This window comes from Panthera uncia, chromosome B1 (genome assembly GCF_023721935.1).
Source record: "Panthera uncia isolate 11264 chromosome B1, Puncia_PCG_1.0, whole genome shotgun sequence".
NCBI lineage: Eukaryota > Metazoa > Chordata > Mammalia > Carnivora > Felidae > Panthera > Panthera uncia.
Genome location: NC_064811.1, coordinates 129,121,151 through 129,135,751, shown reverse-complemented (window position 1 = coordinate 129,135,751; position 14,601 = coordinate 129,121,151). Strand labels below are relative to the sequence as shown.

The 14,601-nt window shown below is 39.1% G+C and overlaps 1 protein-coding gene across 1 annotated transcript; it reads left to right on the top strand.

Annotated features, from left to right (window-relative positions):
• The first annotated feature begins 5,212 nt into the window (after positions 1-5,212).
• On the top strand, positions 5,213-13,209 carry FGA (fibrinogen alpha chain). The gene is made up of 6 exons (XM_049632355.1): positions 5,213-5,350; positions 7,623-7,748; positions 8,214-8,397; positions 9,494-9,639; positions 10,227-11,553; positions 12,309-13,209. The coding sequence occupies exons 1-6, from the start codon at positions 5,297-5,299 to the stop codon at positions 13,028-13,030; spliced, it is 2,559 nt and encodes an 852-aa protein (XP_049488312.1). The 5' UTR covers positions 5,213-5,296; the 3' UTR covers positions 13,031-13,209.
• Positions 13,210-14,601: the final 1,392 nt, after the last annotated feature.

Here is a 14,601-nt window from a genome sequence, read left to right as displayed (position 1 = left end):
GAAATCGGCAGAGAAGTGTGCCAAATTTAATGGATTTAAGGTGTATGACATTAGGATGAAACCATGTTGGTGATATTAACACATCAATTGATTATTCATTTGTATAATGGTTTAACTTTTCAAAAATAGTATTTATATACTTTAATGCATGTTCAAGGCAAACAATTTGATACATCCAGTAAAATTTAGTAAAGCACATCATAAGTAAAATTAATTTATCTTGAAAATGAATTATTTAATTGATAAACACAGTCAAAAAATGAGAAGAAGTAAAGCAATGGGAAAAATTCAGGGGCCTCGTTTTCACTCATCCTTCTTCCTTCCCCTCCCTTCCTCCCTCCTTTCTTCTCATTCTTTTTCTTCCTCCCTCTCTGCTTCACTCACACATACACACGTGTCACACATACACACACTCAGAACTACTTTAGTGGAAACTTGATTAAAAGTGCTTAAGCAGAAGACTGTGAGAATAATGCATTAGAACATAACAAAGAGAGAATTATTAATCTATTATTGGAACATTATAAAATTTACTTTCAAAAATACCAAGAAACTATTCAATTACATGGCTATTAATCTGGAAACAGTTCAATTTTAACAAATAAAGTAGATTTCTTTCCTGGCGAAGGAGATTAAAGAGAAAGGCAGTGTGACAGAATCAAAGATCAAGGAAAGCTCTTCCCCTGCCCCCTCCTCCGTTTTATAAATCCAGTTCAGAATCATTTCTGTGTGTTTAAGGAAATCCCCATCTTTTCTCTAGAGCTATAATTGCTAGGGAAACTATTTGGAACCATCAGGGTACTGATAAGTTCCAAAAGTAAAAGTGCCATTAGTTACTCCTACATGTTATCATCAACAACTCATTCACCTTTCACAGTAAACAGCTTGGTTAAAAACAAACTTTTGCAACAGCCCTGAAATTCAGGAGACAAAGAGAGAAGATCAGGTACACAAAGCTAAGCAGCCTTGCCAGTGTTTTCCAGTGACTCCTTTATAGATTAGTCACTGCTGTAAAACCTGAGGCAGAGGACCGGAAAGAGTATTGTGAAGTACCAGAATTGCCTAAATTTTTACAATCCAAGGGTTTCAAATTTTAGAAATTAATTTTAGTACTTTCTAACTGTGCATTTAATATTGTTTTGATAAAATATGTCCTGTCAAAGCAACATTGTCTTCTGGTTATTAGGACAATAATAAATGCACACAGATTCATACAGATTTATGCTAGAAGACATAGCGAATATTTTTCAGAAGCATCTTGAATTTTTAGACCTGAATTAAACCAGATATCTTAAGGAACATTTATACAAAATGTAACAGAAAATAATGCAGAGATGATTCTCTGCTCTGTATTTTAACAGTACTTTGAATACACATCACAGAATTTTTCCTTTCGTGTTGTATTAGGTTAAACCATGGGAAACTGCACATATTTATCATTTGGACCTACAAAAATGGCAATTTTATTTATTTATTTAAAAAAAATTTTTTTTAACATTTATTTATTTTTGGGACAGAGAGAGACAGAGCATGAATGGGGAAGTGGCAGAGAGAGAGGGAGACACAGAATCGTTAGCAGGCTCCAGGCTCTGAGCCATCAGCCCAGAGCCCGACGCGGGGCTCGAACTCACGGACCGCGAGATCGCGACCTGAGCTGAAGTCGGACGCTTAACCGACTGAGCCACCCAGGCGCCCCAATGGCAATTTTATATGGCTTAACTTCTTAGCTACATATTGATTTCTTCACCAATTTTAGGTACAAAACTATACACACGTCATTTGCCTTTCTATTTCAAGAACACAGCATATGCAGGGCTGACAAGTAGTAGGTATGCAGTAAATGGTTATTACAGTTAAACAAATGAAGGAATAAGTGAACTGCCTTGAGAATTCAATACACGTAGAATAAATGCGTAAAGAAAGAAATGTTCTCTTACTTCCCTGGGATATAGCCCAGGGAAGGACGAATATCTCACTCAAAAGGAAGCTGAGGATTTGTCTTGTTTTGTTTGGTTTGTACTTGTTATGTTTACACAATGGCTCTATATGTTACTCTTCATGCGCAAGTTTTGAGAGTTCAGAGCCTGAAGCCTTCTTTGAATTCTGTGTCTCCCTCTCTCTCTGCCCCTTCCCACTCATGCTCTTTCTCTCTCTCAAAAATAAATTTTACCAAAAAACGTTAAAAAATAAAAGCCCTGAAACATAATGACAGCTGTAGAATTTCTATTCTTTTTACATACATTATATACCATTCCAGGCCTGCCAGATGTTACAGGATAGCAAATATATGAATCCCTGCAATTAAATAATTGTAATTTGTGGAATATAATATTAATTTCAAGAGGATAAATAATCCCCCTCATTGGTGTTAAAAAAATTAGGATATAGTCATCTCTGGGAAAAATACAATACTATAGAAGTTATGGCTTAAGAAATCAAATTTCTCAGATTTTGCCCACAATTTATATACTTGTAAAGACATCCTTATTGTCACATGCTTTTAAAAAATGGTACTCCTTGGGATGCCTGGGTGGCTCAGTCGGTTAAGTATCCGACTTCAGCTCAGGTCATGATCTCACAGTTTGTGGGTTCTAGCCCCACATCAGGCTCAGAGCCTGGAGCCTGCTTTAGATTCTGTGTCTCCCCCTCTCTCTGCCTCCCCCCCCCCCCATTCACATTCTGTCTGTCTGTCTGTCTCTCTCAAAAATAAACATTAAAAAAATTTTTAATAAAAAAAAATGGTACTCCTTGTATTATTTGTTGTCTGTTTGTCTTCATGGCTTCCTGGTGAAGCAAAACCTGCTTCTCCGTAGGTTGTAATACATGGGTGGAGGGCCCAGCGTGGTTGGTGCCCAGTCCTGCAGTCCTACTGGAAATTCTGGTACTGAGAGACAACACGGGAACTTTCAATTCTGTGGCACTAGGACATTCTAGGAACAATAAAAGCTACCATTTCTGGGTCTCCTACTGTGTACATCCAACATGTTATATATATGCCATGTTACATAATCTTCAAAACAACTCTGCAATATAAATATTGCCATCCCCATCTTACAGATAAGTAAACTGCTCAGAGAATTTAGTTTGTCCATGTCACTTAGCTAGAATCCAGATCTCACTCTCTGCAAAGGCCATTATTCTTCCGCCATACTGTGCTGCCACTGTGACAGCCTTCCATTCCTCTAACAAATACTTACTAGTATTTACTCTCCACCAGACCTTGCACTAGGCAGTGTGCCTTGGCCTCATGAAGCTTAGTGCGAAGGAGACATAGACAAATAGCTTCCCAAATATACATTATCCTGCAGTGATAAAATATTATGAAGTAAAACAAAACTGGGTTAATGGTATGGCTGCTCTTTGTGTTAGCTAGTTAAAGAAGGTCTCTCTGAGAAAGCGTCATCTGAGAAGAGCCCTGGATGTGCAGATACTTGAGGGAACTGTGGAACAGCAAGGCTAAAAGCTAAAGCTAAAAACAGCAAGGCTAAATGCCTTGGAAATGCCCTGATGTGGCCCAGAGCAGTGGCATTCAGTCAGACTGTTTTCTCTTAACTTACTTTCAATTAGGTTGTGTTCAACTAAGTCACCTGAAGCCCACCAGGGTGTTCTCTTCCATAGACTGTGCACACCTCCCAAGTGGAACACTTTCAATAAGCACACAAAATCATCTAAAGAGGTCAAGCCTCCAGCTTCTATCCATGCCTGGCATTTTGCCAGTTCAGTCATTGCCTGTGACTACAACATTCCATAGAATCACTGCCTTCCAAAACCTGGATGGGACTCTAGGGTCCCCTCTAAGTATTGCACTATGGAAGAACAAGAGATTGCTTTTTTTTTTTTTTTAAATGTTCTCATGAGTATATTTCTTTTTTTTTTTTAAGTTTATAAAAAATAAATAAATAAAATTTTTTTTAAAAAACTACAAAAAAAAAAAAGAGAGAAACACTGCTAAGGTCTTCATTGTATTTATTATTTTTTTCATTCAGTTCTATGTTAAGATCTACCCACAATCTGAGTAGTTTATAATTTCCCTTATTTTCTTTTGAACCCAAGGGGCTCAATCCCATGAACTGTGAGATCATGACCTGAGCTGAAACCAAGAGTCGGACATTCAACTGACTGAGCCACCCAGGCACCCCAAGAAACTGCTTTCAATTGGAGAGATGAAATCAGGTACACTGTAAAGTGTTTTCTAGCACAGTGCCTGGCACTTAGCAAACACTCAATAAATATTAACTATTACTATCATCAGAATTGACTTCACATAGGAAGCACAATTTGAGGCAAGGTAGGCTCATCAGACAAATGACAGGATGCTCAGTTAAATATGTATTTCTTATAAACAACAAACTTTTTTTTTTGTATAAATACATCCTAAATATTGCACAGGACACACTTACCTTAAAATGCATTTGTTGTTTATCTGAAATTCAAATTTAACTGGGTATCCTGTTTTTTTTGCTTGCTAAATCTGGCCACGGAAAACTTTCACATGAAGATGAAGAGCAGGGAAAGTAAACTGGCAAGTCCAAAGGAATAGACACAGAAAGAAAATGATATTTTTCATGCACTTTATGTTCTTCAATAATTGTTAACATTGACCCAGTACTTACTATGTGGCAATCACTGCTCTGAGGGCTTTACAAGGATTAACTCATTTATTCTTCATAAAAACATGTAATTTGTCCAAAAGCACAGAGCTGGGAAATGGTGTAACTGAGATTATGGACCTAAGATGTTTGGTTCCAGGGGCTACTGTCTTAACCATTTTCGATGGAGGAAACTAATCTGTTCAAGGTAACTTACAGAAAGACTGCAGGGACAGCCTGTCACCAAAGTAATTTTTTAAAAGTCAGATCATCCAACCATAATTCCTACATAAAGCGAAACATCATTTGCCAACTCTGTTCACAACAGGCTACTGCTAGTCTGCCTCAGCCACTCTCCGTACTTTTTCAAGTCTCAAGTATAGAGGTACGGCTTCCTATGTTTCCTTTTGCATTTCTGAAGTCATCCTGTTCCTGGAACGTGAGATCATCCTGGAATTGCTTCTACCTTGGCAACAACTTATCAAAAGCAAACAAGCTTGGGAGAATTGAGCAAGAACTTCTAGGACACCAACCTTAGAGAAGGAGCAAGGGATGTAGGAGTGCATATCGACTGTCTAAACAGGACAAAGATAATGATTAATCAGACCTCCTTGCAGATTTAAATACGATGGGAACTAGGAGTGGAGGCTGTCCTCCTTTCTTTCAGCGGGAGTGCTCCTCAAGACTCAGCCCCACCCTTAGAAAAGATGTTTTCCCTGAAGATCTTTTGCCTGGCCCTGAGTGTGGTGGGCACAGTCTGGGTATGGTCACCTTTATTTTCTCTTCTTGTTTTCTCTCTGATGTTTATTCCACAAAGAACTTGCAGGTCTGAGTCAGCCTTATGTATGTCCTCACACACTGTGTGTCCTAGCACACTTATGTATGCTAACACACTGTTAGCTTTATCAGTTTTAGGCCATGGAGGCAAGTTCCTAGATGAGCCAGAGACCTCAAGAGTAAGAGGGAGGCTTAGCTGGACCAAAGTACAGAAATTCATAGGGGAAACTCTAGCATCTGTAAAACACAGTCTTACAACATTGTTTGTTTGAAGGGAAGAAATCTTTGCCATCTTTGTTCCAATAAAGACTTAGGATAGTTAATGCTAGGTAACAGAACAAAACATTCCTCTGATAAGAGTTTTTAAAACCTAATTGTTAATTTATTGCTATTTGTCCATAATAAGCAGAACAGTGGCTTAATATAGTTTTTCTGAAAGGTGTTTTTTATGTTTCTTGAGAAAAAAAGAAAAGCAAATTAGTTGTCTTTGAAAACATATGACATAGCAAAATCAGAAGAGAGTAACTGAGAAGGCAAGATGCTTTTTGGGAAGCAATCTTTTAAAATAGTTATTAAATATTGCAATAATTTCTGAAGTTTGACTCCAGAGATCTATAGAACAGAAGACTTCAATTTACAAGCTTTTGAAACACTTTGGTCTCATAAAAACATGACAAATGTGTTTAAGACACTTTGTTACTTTCAGGCTATGAATTATTCCAATTTATTTCTTTCTCTTCACCACTCATATCCTGTTACCAGAGTAGAAAAAACTAAGGAGGGATTCTAACTTAATTCTCTTCCTTATAGTAAACTAATAAGTAGAAAATTTTATGGAAAATAAGACTAACCTCATTTGTGAACATGGTTATTTTGGATAATGCATACGTTTTTGGTTATTTTTACCTATTGGCATAAATACTTAATTTTTGCTTGTTTTTATTGTTGTACCATTTTATTTTGAAGTATGTTTGAATTCATAATTTTATTTCTTAAAGAGATTATACTTGTTCCTTAAAATAAACTGTCCTTGATTGCTTGAATTATTATCATTATTATTATTTTTCAAATGAGACAGCAAATATTAACTAATTATAAGAATAAACTATCTCTGGGCCACCTGGCTGGCTCAGTAGGCAGAGCATGTGTCTCTTGATATCAGGGTTGGGTGTAGAGATTAATTTAAAAAAAAAAAAAAAAGAATAAACTATCTGAGATTAAAATAGTTATAGCAAAATCCTTGTAAGTTGGTGATACAAAATAAACATAGTTAAAACTTAAAACCCATGTTAACTGGTACAAAGTCCTGTTGGAAGAATATCTTTTTTTTAATGTTTATTATTGAGAGACAGAGAGACACAGAGCATGAGCAGGAGAGGGGCAGAGACAGGGGGAGACACAGAATCCAAAACAGGCTCCAGGCTCTGAGCTGTCAGCACAGAGCCCGACGCGGGGCTCGAACTCACAAACTGCAAGATCATGACCTGAGCCGAAGTCAGTCACTTAACCAACTGAGCCACCCAGGCGCCCCTGGAAGAATATTTTTATGTCCTATTTTATCTCATAGATCACCATAGAAAATTTTTAAATCTATATTTCTAATTAGAAGGTATTCAAAAAAGTCAGCTATGGACCATTATTTTTGTTTTCAGTCTACTCTTTTTCTTTACAAATAAAAAGGAAATTTTATTACATGAGTGGATAACCTAAAAAACATTTCCCAGTCTGAATTGGCCGTCTTTGTATCTTTGGTATGTATTTGCTCAAATAATAGACCCATAGGGTCAAAGTAGAAACTTGAAGGAGACACTAAGCTAAGATAGTTTGTTTTTTTTTCCTACTGAAACAGAAATTACAGGATAAAGAACTCTGAATTTTTCAATTATCTTTCTATCTGTAGACATTACTGATAGAGAAAATGTAAATTTTAACTAATTTTGTAGATTCAAATAATTTTCCTTACATAATAAATCCTTTAAAACTCCTACCATTTATTAAATTCTTGTTTTGTCTCAAACACAGTTAAAAAATGTCTTCACCTTATCTCCTTTAATTCCCGCAACTCCATGAAATGGGTGTTAGGGTTTTCGGTCAAAATCGAAGAAAGCTTGATTTCTGAAGCTTGCAGATGCCCCAAACTGGTGTTCTTAATCTCTGTAAGAACCTTCCCCCTAATTGGGATTTACAGGCATGTTGGTGTCTTCTCCTATCTGCCTAATGTTGTTCTCTTTTGTGTGTATGAATGAATCCTTAAAGACTGGAGATGTCCAGGAAGGTGAATTTATAGCTGAAGGAGGAGGTGTGCGTGGCCCAAGAATTGTGGAAGGACATCACTCTGCCTGCAAAGAGACAGACTGGCCCTTCTGCTCTGATGAAGACTGGGTGAGCAGTTGGCATAGGGAGTGGGAGAAATTTCCCTGTGGTGCTAGAATTGTGCACAGGCTGGCCCAGTAGGTCCCAGAAAACTTTTCCAGTGGGAAATAATCTAATAGCTCATTACATGCCAAATTAAAGAAGACAAATAGAAAGCAACTTCACTCTGAAAGCACTATTTAAATTACCTCTCAAACTCTAGGTCATTAGTGGGATTAACAGATTGGATTTTAGTTGCATGTTCAGGCCTCAAGATTTTCTGGTGGCTATTTTATGGTTAAGTGAACCCTCATTCCAGTATTTCTCTATGACCTATGACTAGTCCTCTTAAACTACTTTTAAGTCAATAGATGATCTAAAGATATTGGGGTGGGGGCGGGGGGGGGGAGCAATGGGGGCTGCATGGAAACCTTCAAAATTATACTGGATCCAAGATACAGACCTTTAATGTAATTTTTTTCTCTTCACTTCCAGAACTACAAATGCCCTTCTGGCTGCAGGATGAAAGGGTTAATCGATGAAGTCAATCAAGATTTTACAAACAGAATTAATAAGCTCAAAAACTCACTATTTGATTATCAGAAGAACAATAAGGACTCTAGTTCACTGACAGGGAATGTAATGGAACTTGTGAGAGGGGATTTTGCCACCGGTAACAGTAAGCATTACAGATTTGGTGCTTTCACTTTATAGCACACAACAAAACAACAATAGCCCTAAATAAATATTCTGTCTCCTTATAGCAACTTCAATTTTATCCCAAAGTACTTAAGATAGAAACACGTGCCTTTATGATATTCCTAAATTTTAAGGAGGGGCTTCTTTTTGTTATTTTTATAACATAAAAAAGGTTAGCTTAGAATTGTTTGAAGTCACAAAGTCAGAATTTGGTAGTGAAGAGTAGACTTTAAGTGTGCTCTTTTTTAAGAGTATATACTGAAAATAAGATGAGCACAACCTTTTGAGTAGATATTTTTGTTTCTATCTTACAGAGGAGGAAACAGAGATCATGAGACTCAACCAAGGACACAAAGCTATCATGTGATTGAGTTAGGAGTTCAATCCACAGACTCCACCAAGCTCTTTATGTTTTGTTTGGTTTGGTTAATTCAAAATATAGAGCCATGTTCTTTCTCATAGGACTATGACTAAGCCTTAGGACTAGGAAACACTCGATTTCCTCTGGGCATGGGAAGCAAGTTTACTGAGGCTCCAGTTACTGAAGCCTTGCTGTAATTCTCTATATCTTTAGAAGACACTTAACTAATTTAATGCCAAGGGTGCAACCACAATAATGACAAGTGAATGATCATGTTGACCTAAAAAAAATAATAATAAATAAGTAAATAAAAAAGCTTAGGAACAATTTCAAATGGATAGGTTGGAAGAAAAACTTCTCAGTAAGAAAATCCATGAATATGTTTAAGTCTCTTGGCTAAGGATATGATGAAATAATTGAAATGTGATCAAACTATTTAATCTCCTAATTACATCTTTAAAATTCCAAATTTTTTCTTCTGCATCTATTTGAATTACTAACTGCTAGTAGGGCATCTTAACTGACAGCCATGGATGACTAAAGGACATAACATTGTCTAAAAATGCCTAACAGATTTGGAACTCGCAAATAAAATGTCCAGAGAACAAATTATTGTTAAAAGGGGAGGATATTTATAAGCAAGTTTCCTTCTTTACTGGCTGTTATAAGCAAAGCACTTGGCAGATACTTCAATATCCATATTTTCTTTTTTCAGACAATGATAATACATTTAGCCAAGTGTCAGAAGATCTGAGAAGCAGAATTGAGATCCTGAAGCGCAAAGTCTTGGAACAAGTACAGCATATCCAACTTCTGCAGAAAAATGTCAGGGATCAACTGATAGATATGAAACGACTGGAGGTGAGTAACTTTGTGGCTTTGCCACCAGAATTTCCTTGTTTTTGAATAGCAGGAAGCAAATTCATTGAATGTCTACTGTATGTAGAGCAAGGTGTTATATCCATTATCCGACTATGAAGTAGGTATCATTTCCCCACTCTACAGATGAAAAAAAAAAAAGCTCAGTGATATTAAGTACATTTTCCAAGGATACATAGACAGTAAATTTCAAAAGCAAATATTAAATCCCTGCTTGTCTTGTTGCAAAGCTCTGACACCACTGTGCCTCTGAATCTTCAATCTGAGTCTCACTGAGGCTCAATTCATTAGTGTTTCCTTTCAGAGGGAATAGTACCTTACTCTTTATCTATTTTAAGACTAAGATGAATCCAAATAGCTCCTGTTGCTTATCCAGGCAAATCTTACAATACCCACATCTCTTCTGCTGAGGGTATGATATAAATGAAAAACAGAATTGATTGGTAGGTCTCCAAGTAAAGAAATGAAACCAGTTTTCAAAAAATAAATTAAATGCGAAGAACTCAATAGACATAATTTTCCTTATTTATATCTGCCTCTTTTCTTTATCTTTCTTCCCCTCTCTCTAGGTGGACATTGATATTAAGATCCGATCTTGCCAAGGGTCGTGCAGTAGGGCTTTAGAACGTAGGACAGATCTAAAGTACTACGAAGATCAGCAGAAGCAACTTGAGCAAGTCATTGCCAAAGACTTACTTCCCTCTAGAGATACGCAATATTTACCACAGCTGAAAATGCGCACAGCTCCAGATATGATTCCTGGGGAGTACAAGCACCAGCTTCAGAAGGCCCCTGCAGAGTGGAAGGCACTCATGGAAACGCAGCAGATGAAAATAACGTTAGAGAGGTCTGGTACAGATGGGAATGCCCCAGGAGACTCTGTAGCGCATGGAACGGGATCAGTGCCTGAAAGCCCTAGGAATCCTGGGAGCTCCACACCTGGAAGTTCTGGCACTTGGAATCCTGGGAGCACCGGACCTGGAAGCTCAGGTGCTTGGAACCCTGGGAGCTCTGGACCTGGAAGCTCCGGACCTGGAAGCTCGGGCGCTTGGAACCCTGGGAGCTCCGGACCTGGCAGTGGCAGCACCTGGAACGCCGGCAGCTCTGGAGTTAGCAGTGCGGGTACTTGGCACACGGAGAGTGCCAGCTCTTGGAGCTCTGGGAGCACTGGAACTGGCAGTGGCGGCTCTTGGAGCTCTGGAACTCCTCAGCCTGGAAGTTTTAGGCCAGATAGCTTAGGGCATGGGGACACCAGGCCTACCAAGCAAGAGTGGGACACGTTTGAAGATGTGTCAGGAAGTATATCTCCAGGGACAAAGAAAGAGTACCACACGGGCAAACTGGTCACTTCTAAAGGAGATAAAGAGCTTCTTATTGGTAATGAGAAGGTCACCTCTGGTAGCGCGACCACCACTCGTCGTTCATGCTCTAAAACTGTCACTAAGACAGTTATAGGTCCTGATGGTCGCAAAGAAGTGATCAAAGAAGTGGTAAACTCTGAAGATGGTTCTGATTGTGACTTGTCCCATGGTTTTTCTGGTAGCCTAGGGGATCTCCATTCTAGACACCCTGACTTGGCGAGTTTCTTTGAATCTGCCTCAACTGGAAGCAAATTTTCGAGTGTACTCACACCTACCTTAAGAGAGTTTGAAAGTATGGGCTCGGAATCTGACATATTCACGCACTTAGGGGAACATGAGCTCCCTTCCGGTGGTAGAACTTCAACTCACAGCAAACAGTTGGTAAGCACTAGTAAGACTTACAACAGAGGAGACTCCACATTTGAAAGCAAGGGCTTTAAAGTGGCAGGTGAGGCCGGAAGTGAAGCGGAACACGAAGTCCTCAGAGGAGCATATACCACCAAAAGAGGCCATGCTAGAGCTCGCCCTGCCAGAGGTATCCACACTTCTCCTTTGGGGAAGCCTTCCCTGACCCCCTAGACTAAGTTCGCTATTCCCGCAGTGCCTCCCATAGCACCTTGAACTTCTTCCCTAGCCCTCTATTACACCTTATAGAAATGACACCTTTTGGTTTTTTGTTTTTATTTTTTATTTTTTGGCACTAGACTGTAAGTTCCAGGAGGGCGGGGACTTTATCTATCTTATTCATCTCTGTATTCCCAAATGCCTAACAGTGCCGAGAGTCATCACTCAATAAATAACATGTTAAATGAATGAATGAATCCCTCTGAAACTCGATTTTAAATTTGTTTAGCCGAATTCTTTCACCATTCAAAATGTGTCCTGTTGGAATTGTCACCCAACTTATTAATCATATTTTAAGTGTGTGTCTCAGTTGACATTAAGGTCAGGTTAAAAACAAGTTAGCACTAAATGATGCTTAGATATTGTTGCTGGTTACTTGCTATTATCAGTACATGCAAGTAAAATTTCAAATCCATTGAGGAACATCTCCCTTGCAATTTGTAGGTATAAATGTCGCTTATTTGCTTAATCTCCATCTCAGTGTAGGTGCATCCTTTCCCCCTGGAGGGAATGAAGGAGGGAGGGAGGGAAGGAAGGAAGGAAGCAAGGAAGGAAGGAAGGAAGGAAAAGGAAGGCAGTATCTGCCTTCATTTAATCTGGGCCATGCCTATCTTTGTAAAGTTAAATGAGAGTAACTTCTTCCAACCAGCTTAATTTTTTTTTTAGACTGTGATGATGTCCTCCAAACACATCCTGCAGGTGCCCAAAGTGGTATTTTCAATATCAAGCTACCCGGATCCAGTAAGATTTTTTCTGTTTATTGTGATCAAGAGACCAGTTTTGGAGGATGGCTTTTGATCCAGCAAAGAATGGATGGATCACTGAATTTTAACCGGACCTGGCAAGACTACAAGAGAGGTTTCGGCAGTCTGGATGACAAGGGGGAAGGAGAATTCTGGCTAGGCAATGAATACCTCCACTTACTGACCCTGAGGGGCTCTGTCCTTCGGGTTGAATTAGAGGACTGGGCTGGGAATCTGGCTTATGCAGAATATCACTTGAGGGTAGGCTGTGAGGCAGAAGGCTATCCCCTGCAGGTCTCCTCCTATGAGGGCACAGCAGGCGATGCTCTGATTGAAGGTTCCGTAGAGGAAGGAACAGAGTATACTTCTCATGCTGGCATGCAGTTCAGCACCTATGACAGGGATGCAGACCTGTGGGAAGAGAACTGCGCAGAAGTCTACGGAGGAGGTTGGTGGTACAACAGCTGCCAAGCAGCCAATCTCAATGGCATCTACTACCCTGGGGGCTCCTATGACCCAAGGAACAACAGTCCTTATGAGATTGAGAATGGAGTGGTCTGGGTTCCCTTCAGAGGTGCAGATTATTCCCTCAGGGCTGTTCGCATGAAAATCAGGCCCCTGGTGACCCACTCGGAGCAGAAGTGAGAGTAATCGGTTTTCTTTGTTTAGTGAAGTGGAGAAAGAGTAAGGAAGATAAAGGAGTCAAGATTCTTTACAATCTATTAAAAAATTCACAGGTGCTATTTTATTATTCTTTGTACTGTATCCAAATGTAACTGAGACATTTTACTACTTTAAAAAATAAAGTTATATGAGTTTTTTTTACCCTTAAAGTAGCTCCGTGGGTTTTAACATTTCTGTAAGGATACACCAAGGAACATTCAATACATCATGAAGAAGGGGTCAGATGGATGCTCCTCTCTGCAACCCTTAAGGGTGTTGTTTTGAGAACTCCTCTCCCGCACCATTCAAGGGCCATTGTAAAGTAAAAAAGTTATTTCATCCATTTTGTATGAATAGGTTGAAACCGATACTTCAAGTTACAAATCACTGAATTAAACAATGGCTGCACTTTGTAGAGGAACTTACAGATTATGAAGTATGTTCATCATCTCTGTTAGCAAGCAAATCCAGGAAGAGAGGAGAAGCATTTTTTCCTAATAGTAATAGAAATCTGGTTTTTTTAGCCTTTCAATGAAGACCATAACGCCTACTTAATTTTTTCCCTGGAGTCTAACAGATTTCTTTCAAAAACACATGGCATGAAAAAAATGCATTTAAAATCCTTTCAATACTTACAAAGCATTCAAAAAATACTATTACTATATGTTGAATTCATAAACTCAATATATGTACATTGGCCAGTATTTTATTTGATGTCAGTTTTATCATTGTTCTTCGTGGACTTGGCTCCTGTCCCCCGTTTTTTTTTTTTAAATGTTTATTTATTTTGAGAAAGAGAAAGAAATCACACAAACACGAGCAGGGGAAGGGCAGAGAGAGAGAGAGAGGGAGAGAGAATCCCAAGTAGGCAGTGCAGAGCCCGATGCAGGGCTCCATCTCCCAAACCTCACAACCCGTGAGATCATGATCTAAGCTGAGATCAAGAGTCAGTTGTTTAACCTTGCTTAACCGACTGAGCCACCCAGGTAACCCTCCAGCCCCCAAACTTTAACTCAAATTTCTTTCTAGTGAGAAGTAGTTTCCATTTACATTTGAAAAGGTATTAAAATATTCCTAGCACCCTGGGCCCCTGGCACGTTGCTTTCATTTGCACAGTTTCTACCCCAGTGTAACAGCTTCCTTTATCCTAGAAAAAAAAAAAAAATAATAAAAAGAAGAAGAAGAAGAAGAAGAAGAAGAGGAAGAAAAGAAAGAAGGAAGCAAGCAGGCAGGCAGTAAAGGAACAGGGGCCAGAGCCTGGAGGGCAGACAGAAGATGAACACAGTGGCTTACAAATGAGTCACATATGAAGCCCCAGAATTCTTGCATTTTCTTACATGCAGTTAAAAATCCTTGGGGTGCCTGGGTGTCTCAGTTGGTTAAGGAGCCAACTTCAGCTCAGGTGATGATCTCGCAGTTTGTGGGTTTGAGCCCCATGTCGGATTTATGCCAACAGCTCAGAGCCTGGAGCCTGCTTCAGATCCTGTCTCCCTCTCTTCCTGCCTTTCTCTCTCTCTCTCTCTCTCTCTCTCTCTCACTCTCTGCCTCTCTCA

Excerpts from the sequence above, each read along its gene's own strand:
- FGA (XM_049632355.1), top strand. The coding sequence starts at position 5,297 with ATGTTTTCCCTGAAGATCTTTTGCCTGGCCCTGAGTGTGGTGGGCACA. Across the intron at positions 5,351-7,622 it reads GTGTGGTGGGCACAGTCTGG|ACTGGAGATGTCCAGGAAGG; the intron begins GTATGGTCACCT and ends GAATCCTTAAAG. Across the intron at positions 7,749-8,213 it reads TCTGCTCTGATGAAGACTGG|AACTACAAATGCCCTTCTGG; the intron begins GTGAGCAGTTGG and ends CTTCACTTCCAG.